Here is a 14,113-nt window from a genome sequence, read left to right as displayed (position 1 = left end):
ATTTTAGGTCTAATCCTTAGTCTTTAAATTTCTAAAATATCTATTTTTGAAAACACCCATATAAATAGTCTCTTCAGGCAGATGCCTCATGGAAATTTAAATTTCTGATCATATACCTAAATGAGGCCACTTTTTCTGACTGTCTTCCTATATTCATCTGTCTACATGTTAAATATTTTTATTTTCTTCCAAGGAAGATTCTTCTTGTAGCATTGTAGCCAGTGGGATGAATGACAAGTGAAACCAGCCACTGCTATTGTTCCTCTTCACCCAGGCTAGAGTCTGGATAATAAGTCCAGTAACTTACCTCTCAACCCATTTAATTTTTAAAATCAGAAAATGTAATTTGTATTTTTTCTATCAGAGTAATTCTTCTCCACGCCACCTCTCAGCCATTCTTCATCTGTGTGTCCCATGAGCCGTGCCTCTGAGTAATGGGCTCAGACCCCTATTTCTAGGCTCACTGACTTTAGACATGAACTGTCGAAGTTCTGCTAAGACAGATGAGGCTTTGGCTCCCTCCCCACTCCCTGCACCTCTCATGCCCCCTCTTCAGGACTTTTGTTCCCACATCTGTAATTTTAAACAAATACGTGCACATCTCTGTACTTGCTCTGTCTGTCTGTAGCAGGGTCTCCTGCCTCATCCCTCCCACCAACCCCCTTTGTAAGATGAGCCACTGCTGCCTCCACCTTCACTTGACCTCTTTTCTCCACCAACGTGTCAGTCATAACACTGACCTTCTGTTCTGTCACCGTCATAAGTTTTCTGTGCTTTGTCTCAAGATCCATCTTAATCTTTGAAAAAGCAGAAGACGTGTTTATGCTACGGCGACTCTGTGAGGACACAGGGCCAAGAGGATGCCCTGAGTACATTTCCTCCCTCCGCCCCAATGTCATGGTCCCACACCCCTTAAGGAAACATTTCTGGAGTCACCTGCAAGTGGAATTCTCAGCCCTCTCCTGTTTCAGTGGCTCAAGGCACTTTTGAACTAACTTCATGTTTAAGCTCATCTACCCTAGAAAACCTGGGGTACCATTTTACCGTTTAATCCCTCCTTGGCTTGTTAATTTTATTCTCCTCTCTTTACCACTGCCAGCCTCCAGGCCCTGTGCTGAATGCTGGGAAGGAGAGGCCGGGCGGAAGCTTCCTTACGAGGGCCCTGTGAGGCTACCCCAGAGACGTGGCCATCCCGTGGTGGGACTGTCCGCAGCCTCTTTCACAGTTTGTAGGAGCTAGGGGTGGGGTTGGCGAGCAGACTCAGACACGAGTGATGAATTACCGTGTGAAGTTGCGGATTTTTTTACAGGCTGGACAGTGTGCTCGTTTCATCACTGGGGCCTCCCCTCCCCCCCTCTCTCCCTCCACAGGACCTCAGGATGAATCCAGCACATTGAAAAGCAGCTTAGTAACCGTGACTGATTGGAGTGACTCTTCAGATGTGTAACTGTCACCCCACGCATCAGGAGGCCCTTCCAGACGCCAGCAGTACTGCAGGATCACAGTATTTCAGTGCTGCCTACACGACTCTAATGATTCTGCTTGGCAATATCTCCTACAATAACAAGGAAGCTGACTCTCAAAGAACAAGAGTCCCTTTAGCGGCACCTAATGCGGTTATTACAAAACAAACTGTCAGCAGTATTTTGAAGCATATAAAGGTGTTTAAGACTGCTGCTGCTTAAAAATAATGTGTCATTGAAGTCATAAAAAGTTTTTTCCTTCAGAACGGTACTCTAGTGTGTAAGTGTATTTTTTTTTCAACTAATTTTTAAGTGAATTTTTTTTTAAACTTCTTATAGCAGGTTTTGGTTTGAATTAAAACCTTTTTTTATATCTTTCTTATGTATGTTGTCACGTTGCAAGTGTTTTATTATAAAGCTCTGTTAGTAGCCTTAAAATTGAATTAGTGGAATCAGTGAAATCTTAAGAGTAGATTGCTTATTTTTCATATAGAAGTAAGTTTAGAGTTATAAAAATATAGCTAGGCCCACGTTAGATAACTCCATTTTCCAGAAGTACTTTTACCATATGCAGCTTTGAGCCATTGTAAGCATGTTGTTTTATTTTAGAACTTTAAATACCATTTCTGTGGCATCATCTTTACCTTGGATATTTTATGAATAAAATGTAGCCAGTTTAAACGTCAGTTAATTTATCGCACTATGAACAGAATAGATCGAGTTAATACTCAATTCATATGTGTCTGTAGTTTTTTTCACTTTTTTTAAATGCCCAGCCCGTATTCTAAAGAACCTCAAAACTAACTTAGTTTTATTCTTAACAATGACACTGTCAACATTCAAAAAGTTCATATAAACTGTTTTCTGCATTTTTTATACTTTGTGGTACTATCTGTACTCTGTTTCCAAAAAAAAGTTACATTTTAACTAAATGGTTTTTTGGATTTTGGATCTTTCTTCATTTTGCCAACCTTTCAAGTAAAGCCCTCCATTACATCCTTGTGACTGTGGCTGAATTATTAGAGCTGATTTCTGAGTTAGGCTTATCTCGTTAGAGGATTTAAGCTTGCCTGGGTAGCTGTGCCATGTAAACACACTGACCTAAAAGTTAAAACAATGTTTTATCTGTTTCTGCCCCACCAGAGTCCTTTTTACTTGTGGGCTACTCTCACCCTTTTAAAAACTTCCCACAAAGGCCAATTTTATGCAGATGTACTCACTTTATATATGTTTCTAAAAGCTCTAATAAATGCTGAGTCAAATCTTCATTGTAGTAGGACAGAGACAAGCAACCTACAACAACGCCTAAGAAGGAACCCAGGCCCTTACATTCACTCACTTATTCCTCAGAGATCTGTTGAGCTCCTTGTTCGTTTGTTTTTTTTTTAACATGCATTATTAGTTCATTTAATTAGAACAACTTTGAGACACAGTTATTATAATTTTCTTAAAGATGTGAGAAACAGTTGTTATACAATAACTTGCCAAAGCCATACACTTAGAAAGTGACGAAAGTAGGCTTTAAACTGGGTCTCAAATCCAAGTCCTGGGTCTGCCAGGTCTTAATTCCTGAGCAGAAAGGGTTGGGGAAATATGATGAATGTCCGCTAAGGAAACCCAACAGTTATGTTGAAAGGACCGATCCTTTATCTGTTTAGTCCTGTCATTTTAGATTGCACTAGAATTGGCGTGTTCGTTTTCCTTTGGGCTATCGCCTTATATTTCTCCTCATTGACACACAACTAATGTGTTTCTGGCTACTGACACAGTGTTTCTGTACTTTCACCCCTTCTCTCCGTAAATTCTTCAGAAGCTAGAACAGTTCAGTACAATCAAAATATTGTCTTCACCAGTACAGCTCTGAAATTTAAAAATTTGTTTTAAACACACACTCACAAAACCCGGCCCCGCCACTGGCCTGTAGCACCTAACCTCCCTCCACGGCTTTCAGTTCATTTGTATCCCTGGAAAAGGTATTCAAGCATTATCATGGTCTGGAAAAAAAATCATATATATATATACACACACACACAGACACACACACACATATATATATGTGTGTAATAAACTTGTTCTTTTTCTTTCATTGAGTACTTCCAAACAATGTGGTTTTCCTTTTTAAGTCTTTCACGCTTGAGGAAAATGAAAATGTTATGGTCACCCATGCTGTGATTAGTATTGGAAAGGGTCTGACTCATAGATTTACACAGACAACCAATTCTTATCCAAAGCTTGAGACTGTATATTTCACCCTAGACTGCCTCAGTTCAAAGTCTTGGTTTTGTCACTCGCCGCAGCAAGTCACTTCAACTCTCTGCTTTCGTTTCATCCCCTGCCAGCTCAGGTTGCTACAGCACTTACCTCAGGGGGCAGTTGTGAGGATGGAGTGAGTGCGGGCACACGCAGACTGAGATAACTATCGCCCTTACGGGCATGAGGTAAAAGGGCTGCCTCTAGAAATAAAACGGCGTCTTTGGTCAGAGATCACTGGAGCAACTTAACACGTCTTGAAAAATGCTGTCTCTCCATTACCGGTTAGTTCCATGCACACGACCTGAGCGACACACTGGAACTTGGTCCATTATTTCTGGGTGGGGCAGGTACAACGCGGCTCCAGGCCTTCCTCTGTTGGCCCCAAAGTCGGCCATGACCAGCATCTCCAGCTCTGCTCTTGCCGATGCCCCACCCCAGGATCTGCCTTCTGTACTGGAGAAGCCAGAGCAGTTATTTAAAGCGGACGTGCCAGGCGATGGGCATAGCATTTGGCCCTGTTAGCCCTTGCTGGAGCAGCCGTGGAGAAGTACGGTGGTGACAGACAGGGGTCAGAAACCAGAACTCGGCTCTACTCAGCCAGTACATGTTCGTTCAACCCAAACATCTGAGGAATAGTCTCAGGTTGCCCCCATACTGTTTACAAGACACAACTCCTTATACATCTTCTGTTTAATATACGAAGAAAAAGAAACATAAAAAATGGGGACAAAGGTTGCAATGTCTGAATGATTAAGAAGGCTACATTACGAATACTGGAATCTTTGGTGCTAAATACATATACAAATTTTATGATGTATAAAATATATACAAATCCTGTAAATAGCCTGTTTATTTCTTTATAGAAAGTCACAACAGAAAATGATTAGTATGTAACTATGTAAGAACATTTACATCCGATAATCAACAAGTTCTTCAAATTTGTATTTTAAAAATAGTTTGAGTGTTAATTGTAGGAGGGCCTTGATGGCAGCATTTTGTGAACAGTTCACGTTTAAAACAAGCTCAAGGCACGGCTTGCGGGCAGTGCTCTTTTTAGACGTAAGCGTTTTTATCAAACTGTTTTGAAGGGTTTGTGGTTTTAAAATCTTCTCCACCGTGATACTTTGTCCGAGAAGACATGATAGATGTGGCCCCATTGTATGTGTATCCCATTCTGCAAGGCAAAACACAGTTTGGTAGATTGTCTTTTACACGTAGGTCAAACAAAAATGGGAAGAAACCATTTTGCCCCTATTTCTGTCACAGCTAAGTTTGTCTTTCCCTGATTACTTTCAGCTTTCTTCCCTTCTCTCTCTTCCCAAGAAATATTTCAATGTCATTTCTGAACAGCTGGTGTGACCAAGACAATCTGCAGAAGAAACTCATGGCTTCTTAATTTGTTCAGTTACTCTCCTTCAAAACTTATTTAAGGACTTCCCTGGTGGCGCTAGTGGTTAAGAATCCGCCTGCCAATGCAGGGGACACGGGTTTGAGCCCTGGTCCAGGAAGATCCCACATGCCGCAGAGCAACTAAGCCCGTGCGCCACAGCTACTGAGCCTGCGCCCTAGAGCCTGCAAGCCACAACTACTGAGCCCACGTGCTACAACTACTGAAGCCCACGCACCTAGAGCCCGTGCCCCACAACAAGAGAAGCCACCGCAATGAGAAGCCTGCCCACCGCAACGAAGAGTAGCCCCCGCTCGCCGCAACTAGAGAAAGCCCAGGCACAGCAACGAAAACCCAATGCAGCCAAATAATAAATAAATAAATAAATTTATAAAAAAAGGAAAATACTTATTTAAAACTCATCTTCCTGGAACCTAGGAGACTGTGGTGACCTTCATCAGCAATTTCTGCCTATGTGAAAATTATGATGAGGCCAAAGTGAAGAATATACCCCCAAAGTTAGACCCAGATTTCTACTTATATCAATAGCTTTGGAATGTAAGAATGTTAAGCTCTGGGGTTTTTTTAATGAACTATAATTATATTTATTCTATTCAATATAATATTTACTATATTAAATGTCATATTTACTATATATTCCTAACCTTTCCCAATTCTGGGTTTTTGAAGTTTCTAAGAATCATATGAACTATCTATAATTTGTCCCACATGTAACAATTTAGAATAGTACTGTACTTTTTAACAGGTCATTTTCGTCTCTTTTTCATACCTGGGTGCTTTGTTGTTGTCAGATATTGAAAAGCAAAATATGACACCACCAATTATGCAGAGTGAGGCTCCTGCCCATCCAATAAACAGAGCAGCTCCTAATTCATACCTGTGAAGAAGTATCACACAAGTATAAAAGCTTACTTATTTGGGGAGTAAACAGCGTTTAACACTACTTAGGCAACACTTATTAAATGCTCAAAATACATTTTTGCTATTGGAGCTTGTACAGGAAGTAATAACATCTGTGTGTGTATAATGCTTTAAACTTTTCTCAAAGCGTTTTTATAGCCATCACTTGACTATATCTTCCCAACATCCCGAAAGGAAGATGAAAGCATCCCTGCGGGCAAAGCAGGAGCAGTCAACTCAAGCTGGGGCCTCCTGGCCTATCAGCATCTTTCCTCTGGGCTCTGCCTGAAGCTCACAAAGGTTTCCATCTATTTACTCTGTCACGCGGGCTAAACCATTAAGGCAGACTCCAGTTAGAAAAGGGAAAGTTGCCTTTGCTTTCATTTTAGTTCAACTCAGTGTTTATCAAGCACCTGCTGTGTGCAGTCATGTGCAAGGTACTGAAGGGTGGCAGAACATGTCACCCCGAATATGCCACTTTGGCAACAAGGATTATTTTGAGCTGAAAGCAACTGAGAAGAAACAGATACGGGGGAAAGCTCTCTGCCTTCCCCCCATTTGCCTAAAAGCAGGACATAAATTTGTAAAGCTGTTCCCTATCCCCTCTCTGCCAGGAAGGACAGAAGTTAATTCCCAGAGACACTGTACACGCTGCTCGGCCCACAAATGGCACCAGAGCAGTCTAGGTAACAAACTTCACTAACTCTCATCTTCCATTAGTTCCCTCATCACATGCCTTCCCGTAATTTGTGCCTCTAGAAGCTCAAAGTCCTTTTCCTTTGTCTTGCCACTTCTCTACAAATGTATTGTTCTTTTGTTAAGATGCCATAAAAGCTCAAGTTCTAGCCACCCCTTTGAGTTACACATCACTGGGTACTCCCATGTGTATGTGTGATGCACATGTTAATGAACTCTGGTTTTCTCTTATTAATCTACCTTTTTTTCAGTCTAATTTACAGGGTCCAAGCAGAGAATCTAGGAGAGTAGAGGAAAAAATAGTTTTTCTTCTACAGTGTCAATGGAAGGTCAGTGATAGGTACGCCCTCATCTTGCTTATCACTACGATCTAGTGAGAGAGGAATAAAAAATAACTATAATTTAGTGACAGATTGCTGTGAAGCATCTCCTAGATGGCAGGCCATAGTACTCCGCTCATGACTAGAACAGATGCAAAGACCTCTCCCCTGCCTTGGAGAGGTCACTATACAAATGTACAAATATCGCTACTGAGAACAACAAAGGAAATCACAGCTGAGGGCTGGAGGAAATCCTTTTAGGGGAGGAATATATATACATTATATATACATATATGTTTCAGAGAAACATCTATAGAGAGATCTATATATAGATATGATATATATATGTTTCAGAGAAACAAATAAGGAATGAGGAAAGTATACCAAATCTCGGGCTGTAGTGTTCTCATGTCTGCCTATCCTTTTCCTGAAGAATAGGGATTTTTTTTACTTTTTTTTTTTTAAATAAAGAAGTGATTCTCAAACTCTTTGAGCCCACAGACCTCCATCACAAGGCAAAAACTGATGGACGACATTCCCTACCTAATGGTGCTTTTCAGTGTCAAATGAAGTCAGAGTGGGAAGGGTCTGTTTTGATCACACAGAATCCACAGAGGGGCTGAGAACGGAAAGGAAGAGGTGAGAGTAAGAGGGGAAAGTCAGGGCCAAGGTCAGCCTGTCCCCCTGAGCTAAGTGCAGGGCCAGGGCCAGGCTTAGGAGGACAGCAGCTGGCGTGAGTGACGTGTGCCTGCCCTGAGCTTTGCCTCATCCTCTCCTACATGCTGTGGTGCTATGTCTGAACTCCCATCTGGGCAGGGGCAGGCAGCAGTGGTGGTGTGACAGTGTGGCCCTGGCCGCCAGCCAGCAGGAGCAGGAAGCAACATTTACACAAGATGAGGGCCTTGTGGTCCACGTGCCCATTTCCAGATCCGGCGTTTGAGGTATTTCACAGCCTCCATTTGCAACGGGGAATGGGTGACGTACACAGTACACTCTGCCTTGTGATCCCTTCTTTTCTCACTCTTGTGTTGCCTTCCCTGGGAAATCAAATTGAGAGCTAAAGGAAGGAACAGCTGTGAGCACCTCATCCTGCCCTGGAGCACTGATTAGGCTCTGGGAACCGAGAAACTTCTTGAACTGTTCCAATCAGACACAGTAGCAGAAACAGAAGGTTGATGTAAGTGGGGAAAAACCCCTTCGGTCTGCACAAAAACCAGCTCAAAAGAGGACTGAAGAGCGAAGGGAACAGGTGAAAACAAAAGAGCTGGCCAGATCAAGTGTTAAACTGGTAGTTTTATAAAAGATACCTTCATTAAATATCATGTTACACATCTAAAAAGGATATCCTGGATTTCCACAATCAGCCCTTCTTGTATGATGTTTGGATGAGATTACACAAATAAAACGAGCAGAGGGGCTGCCAAGGTGTAGGTGCCTGTCACTGGACCTCTTTAAACATCTGCAATTCCTACAGCAAGCTGGCATCAAGTCCGTCTGCTGTCATCCTTTTACTGCAGAGACAATTAAAGGATGAGCATAGTGAAAATTTCTACTTGGAGGACATGAGTATAGGATTACAATTTAATGATACTTTCTATTTTTCTGTATTTTTCCCCCTAGAGCTTAGGCTGTTTTCTCTCCTGAAACTATGCATTAGTATTTAACTCTCAATATAAATACTCCTGGAAGAAAGAGTCTGAGATTTTTTCCAAAATATTTAGCTTTCTAAAATAGGAGGCCAGTGCCAGGCATCATGGTTAAAAATAAGTCTCTAATTATTAATAGTAGTCCATTACGGGTTAGGGTGGTAGAAATCAAACCACAGCTCGGCATTATCAATTCATTTAAAAAGAGCAGAGACTTCCCTGGTGGTCCAGTGGTTGAGAATCCAGGCTCCCAATGCAGGGGCCCCGGGTTTGATCCCTGGTTAGGGAACTAGATCCCACATGCCACAACGAAGATCCTGCACACGGCAACAAAGATCCAGTGTGCCGCAACTAAGACCCGGAGCAGCCAAATAAATAAAGAAATATTAAAAAATAAAAATAAAATAAAAAGAGCATACAAATGTGTAGAAATCAGAGGATAAATTACCCAAGCAGTTCAAATGTTGGAAACTATGTCTTTATATTCATTTAAGCATCTTGAAACTTTCTGAGGGGATTTAAGAATCATGAGTTTGGCTTGTATCAAAAACTGGTTCACTTATTCCTGTTTTTAAATATATTTTTAGATTTTCTTGAGGTCACTAAATATAGACTCTATTCCAAGGAGAATGTCATTTCCTTTTGAACTTCTTATGAATTCTGTCAGAGACAAACATCTAATAAACAGAACCATTTTAGAGCTGAAGTCTTTAAGAGATTCCACGTCTATACCAATAATTTTTAACAATTTGGATGTGAGGGCTTTTGTGACTTGGTTCTCTCTTACAGAGACTTCTTCATTCTGTTGAAAGACACGTATAGCAGACTTATTCAACAGTGACTTGAATTCACACCCATCAGTGTACGTGATCTGGCAAAAATGGCCTTGTATTATTAAAAGACAGGATTGAAGGTGAGCCATGTAACATCCACTCGTTTGTTCCGGGCCACGCCTCCTTTAACATTTATCAGGAAACTCTGTCTCTGCCTGGAAATCTTTCTTCATTTTTGGTAACAGGAAGAAGCTGACTTCAATACCTCAGATGATTAGCCAGATTTCAGATGATCTGTTGCAGGTCTGTCTTTTGTTAGCAATATCCTCCTGGCCCTAGACCAGCTTTCCCACTGGGAGAGCGGCCTCTTTTTATTGAGCTGTTACAATCGCCAAAGTTTCTTCGTTATTCTGAAAGGCTATCAATTTGCTTAGCACCAGACAGATCCAGGACCGTCAGGCTAGGGACATAACTTCGTTTTACAGATCAGAACACTGCTTTTGGAATCTCTCTCAGACATTCTGCTCAATGGGCAGGACTCATCAAAGCTGCCTTATTACCTTAATTCATGTATATAATCAAATGTGAATCTAGTAAACAAGTAATAGGGAAAATTTTCTCTTCTATACAGAGGAAGTAAAACACAGATTGATCACTTATGATTTTCCCAAAAAAAGAACCATAAAGATCTAAGGCATTAAAATGTACCCTGAATTACTAGATGAAGTTAATTCTTATTCACCTGGCTGTACCTGGGGCTCCCAGCTACTGCTCACATCTTCTTTTCCTGTTGAGAGAGCCTGAGCTAGAACCACACCTGGCCTAAATTCTGATGCATTTCATACTTCGCCTCCTATTTCAGCCTTGTAACCTGCACAGTAATCCTGGGGGAACGGATTGAGGGACACCTCTTATTTTCACCTACTCCCTCTGTCTTTCTTGTACCCAAACCCCTGTTGTGACTTGAACTTGCCATGCACGGGGAGCTGGTGTAGCCTACCCTGGCCACCAACACAGAAGTGACAGGCCAGGCATTGTGCGAACCATGTGTTTCAGGAGGGATGAGAGAACACAGCTATGTTCTCAAGGATCTTATAGTCTAGTGGGGATGGTCAGACACTAAGCAAATAATTATAGTAAACTGTGATGAAACTTAACAAGAGAAGCGGAAGAGAATGTTTTCGTAAAGTAAATATTACCTGTTCTCCCAAATCCACATAGATGTGATTCAAGTAACAGTCCGCCCCAACAATGGCTACTATTACTGTCAGCTCACTGTACTAGGATTTTGTTTTGTGTGCTAAGTTGTTTTGGCATGTATTATCATATTTGATCTTCATTACAATCCTGAGAGAAAGGTCTTCCTACGGTCATTCTACAAATGAAAAAACTGAAGCTGAGGGAGATTAAATTACTTTCCTCCCCATACCTCAGCTAAGCAAATAGTAGAACCAGGATTTAAAACCCATAACTGTGATCCCAGTCGCCGAGCTCTGAACCAACACTCTTTCTCCCTTTTGTGTACACCTCAGCTAAGTAAAGGATGGGATCAATGTGAAAAAACACAATCCGTACAATGTGTTTTCAGTTGTCATTTCAGAAAGATGTGTTTTCTCTCTCTCTGGCTCATTGCATTCTCAGTGGCTCTAGGGTATGGAATTTTTTCAGAATTCCCTCAGGCTGTCTTTTCACCCAGCACAAAAAGAGGTGAGCGTAATCATTAAAATCAGGGCTTGTTGGACTTGAAAAAAGAAAATGCAGCTCCTCCGAACACAAAACAAAAACTGTTTAACAAATGAAAAAATCCTCATCCTTTTAAGATCCCCAGAGAAAAGTGAGCTTGCTGAAGGTCACGGAGCTAGGAGCCAAGTTTTTTGACATCAAGGATAGTCTTTTTTCAAACATACTGCCCTACTCCTCATTTTAATCAAGGGTGGTAGCAGCCAAAACATTCCAGTTACCTTAAAACAACTAAATATGTTTAAAAAAAGTTTAAAGTTTAGGAAGCACGCCCACATATGATCAATGTTAACATTTTAAAATTGAATTCCATTGGTCTACCAATCTTTTAAAGATTACCATCAAAAAGAAACTTTCCTCAACTCATAGGCTTATATAATCCAAGGTCTATATAACTGCATGGATGGATTTTATGTAAACAAGCATTCTACAGGCATTATCTACAAACATGCATTTCCCCCAAATACTCCACATTCTTTTGGGGCCCCAGGCACCGGAAGCAGGCTGTTTGGTGCCCACCGACCCGTGTATCTCCCGAGGCTGCTGCAGTCTCTCCTCTCCTTATGCAATTCACATCAGTTAACAGTTCGCTCAACCGTCTGGAAGATGCCACAAGATTTCCTACCCAAAGCTTCCTACAGGACTACGAAATAGCGGCAGGTGCCTCGCAAAGGGTGGCTAGAGTAGAATGGGATAATTTAAATAATAAGCACCTACTTGCATATAGAACCTTCACAGAGAATTCTCAAATTTAGGAAACGCAAAATAAAGACTGATCTGTGTGTGTGTGTCAATTCTAAATTGCTTTTCAATGTTCGTAACAGGCACGCGTTCTTTTCTCTGGTTTATCGTTTATAACAGACATGCGTGCATTACCTTTCCGTGTGTTATGAGTTATCGTTAGGGTAGTTCAGAATTCTATAGACTGTATGTTAAGAACAGGTAATCACCTACCATGTGCCACCGTCGGGGGTGCTGTCTGTATGTTACTTTCTTTAATCCCCCTAACATTCAGAAGCAGGAGGTGCTATCCCCATTACCCAGAGGAAGCAACTGCATCTTCCCTAAGATCACAGAGGAGCAAGGGCCAGGGCAAGGAGCTGAGCAGAGAGTGAACTGGAAAACCTGCCTCTTAACCTCTTTGCCTCCTTCCCTCTCTAACCGCGTGTAAAGTGCACAGTGAGCGTCTTTACAGGAGTTCTGATTCTTGCCGATTACTCATGGAAATTTTATAAGCCATCCACAGTATAACTTAATATAATATTAGTCAAAGTAAATTATAACTTAAAAGGACCACCTCCTGTCCCCAAAATTACACAGTTCAATTCAAAAACAAATCTGTCACTGATCAACGTCCATGCCATTGCTCTCCATTCGTGTGGATAACTGGGGGTTTACTGGGCCTTGATTTTAAGTGGGAAACCATGTGCTGAGTCACAACACTCAAAGTAGGCACAGTAACATGTTCTCACGCAAACTTTGAAGTCTGAATAAACTGACACTGCAGAGGGGGGCTGTGCTCCAAGAGGGGAAATTCCTAAAACAACCAGGGCTGTCCTGTGACACCTGGGGCCATGACCAGCAAGAGTCTGTGGGTGTGAAGGTGGTTGTGCACATCTGTTTGTGTTGAAGGAAGAAAACACAGATGGATTTGCAGCAAAAAAGCGTGGGTCAATTAAAAGCAGACCCTACATGATCTTCCGCATCCTCAGCAGACTGCCTGAAAACAGTTTAGAATCGAACCTGAAGTTGGGAAGATGAACATAGGATGAGTTCTCATGAGAAGGGTCTCAGGAGTATCTATCCATTTGACAGTTTCAAATTGCTGCGTATCTCTAACTCAAAGCTGTGATGGAGACGATCAGAAATAAAGAGAAGGAATTACACAAGCCTTGTTTCTTTTAAATGGGTTCATGCTAGGTCCCTTACCTGCCTTCCACTTGAGAGTCAAGTGTCTTACAACAATTATCCCTTCCACTAGGCCTCCAACATTTCAATATACATTTCTCTGTGGCCACTCTTAATACAGCATATAAGATAATGACCTGCTACATTAATATCCTCTGCTTAAGGGTCAGTACCATTCAAATTAATTTACTAGCATTTACTGAGTGCTTACTATATGCTAGGCACATTCTAAATAGCTGAAATGTACTATCTCATTTCATCCTCACAATAACCTCAGTTCTCATTCTTCCCATTTTACAGATGAGGAACACAGGACACAGAAAGGAAAGTAATTTCTTCAAGGTTACACTACTAATAAATGGCAGAGCTGGGGTTCCCTCCCAGGCAGTCCTGATCCAGGGTCCTCATTTTTAACCAGTGTGTAGGCTGCCTTCCTTCCCCATTCCTTTAACCAAATCTCCCCAAGCATACTCGGTCTTTCCACTCTAGGAGAGATGCAGACAGACAGACAGTTGTACACCACTGCTGACTGACCATCCTTGCTGGAAATGTCACAGAGTAGGGACTAGCTACAAGAGATGCCCAAATCAGCAAGACGTGGTCTTCGCTTCGAGATGCTCCTGATCTGGTTTGGAAGATGGACCGATGAGCAAGTGCCACTGCCCAGCAGGATTATAATCGGAGCACAAAGGGCAAAGGGAGCACCGAGGTGGGCACGTTACGCAGAATGCAAGTCCTGCAGGATATGCAGGGGTTCGCTGGGATGTGAAAAAGGGGAGGGAATGGGGTGGTGGTGCTAAAAGCTGAGTCACCAGAAAGCCTGGCAGACTGGAAGGAGTCGTGGCTTCACATACTGGTCAGTGAAAACAAAACACAGTTGCCAAACACTTGATTTCCAAGTATATTTTTAAGTCCTGCCAGCGCTAACAAAAGCATCAGAGCAATTCTGATGATCTGAAGTGGCCAGTGCTACCACAGAACAAAGTGAAATCACAGAATAACACTT

General features: G+C 41.9%; 2 protein-coding genes across 4 annotated transcripts in view; one reads left to right on the top strand and one right to left on the bottom strand.

Annotated features, from left to right (window-relative positions):
- Nucleotides 1-2,346, top strand: part of DZIP1 (DAZ interacting zinc finger protein 1) — a 54,145-nt gene extending 51,799 nt beyond the window's left edge. The window contains exon 23 of one of the 2 annotated variants that reach the window (XM_059902758.1): nucleotides 1,371-2,346. In XM_059902758.1, coding sequence (XP_059758741.1) covers nucleotides 1,371-1,447 — 77 coding nt within the window. In that variant the 3' untranslated portion in view covers nucleotides 1,448-2,346. The remainder of the gene's footprint in view (nucleotides 1-1,370) is intronic. The other variant, XM_059902757.1, reaches the window with a different exon arrangement.
- Nucleotides 2,347-3,681: 1,335 nt separating this feature from the next.
- Nucleotides 3,682-14,113, bottom strand: part of CLDN10 (claudin 10) — a 113,316-nt gene continuing 102,884 nt past the window's right edge. Inside the window, exons 4-5 of one of the 2 annotated variants that reach the window (XM_059902760.1) lie at nucleotides 5,894-6,001; nucleotides 3,682-4,890 (exon numbers count right to left, since the gene is read on the bottom strand). In XM_059902760.1, coding sequence (XP_059758743.1) covers nucleotides 4,770-4,890; nucleotides 5,894-6,001 — 229 coding nt within the window. In that variant the 3' untranslated portion in view covers nucleotides 3,682-4,769. The remainder of the gene's footprint in view (nucleotides 4,891-5,893; nucleotides 6,002-14,113) is intronic. The other variant, XM_059902759.1, reaches the window with a different exon arrangement.

The sequence above is a fragment of the Balaenoptera ricei genome, chromosome 18, assembly GCF_028023285.1.
Source record: "Balaenoptera ricei isolate mBalRic1 chromosome 18, mBalRic1.hap2, whole genome shotgun sequence".
NCBI lineage: Eukaryota > Metazoa > Chordata > Mammalia > Artiodactyla > Balaenopteridae > Balaenoptera > Balaenoptera ricei.
The sequence above is the reverse complement of the archived record's forward strand: the minus strand, read 5'-3'. Positions and strand labels throughout refer to the sequence as shown.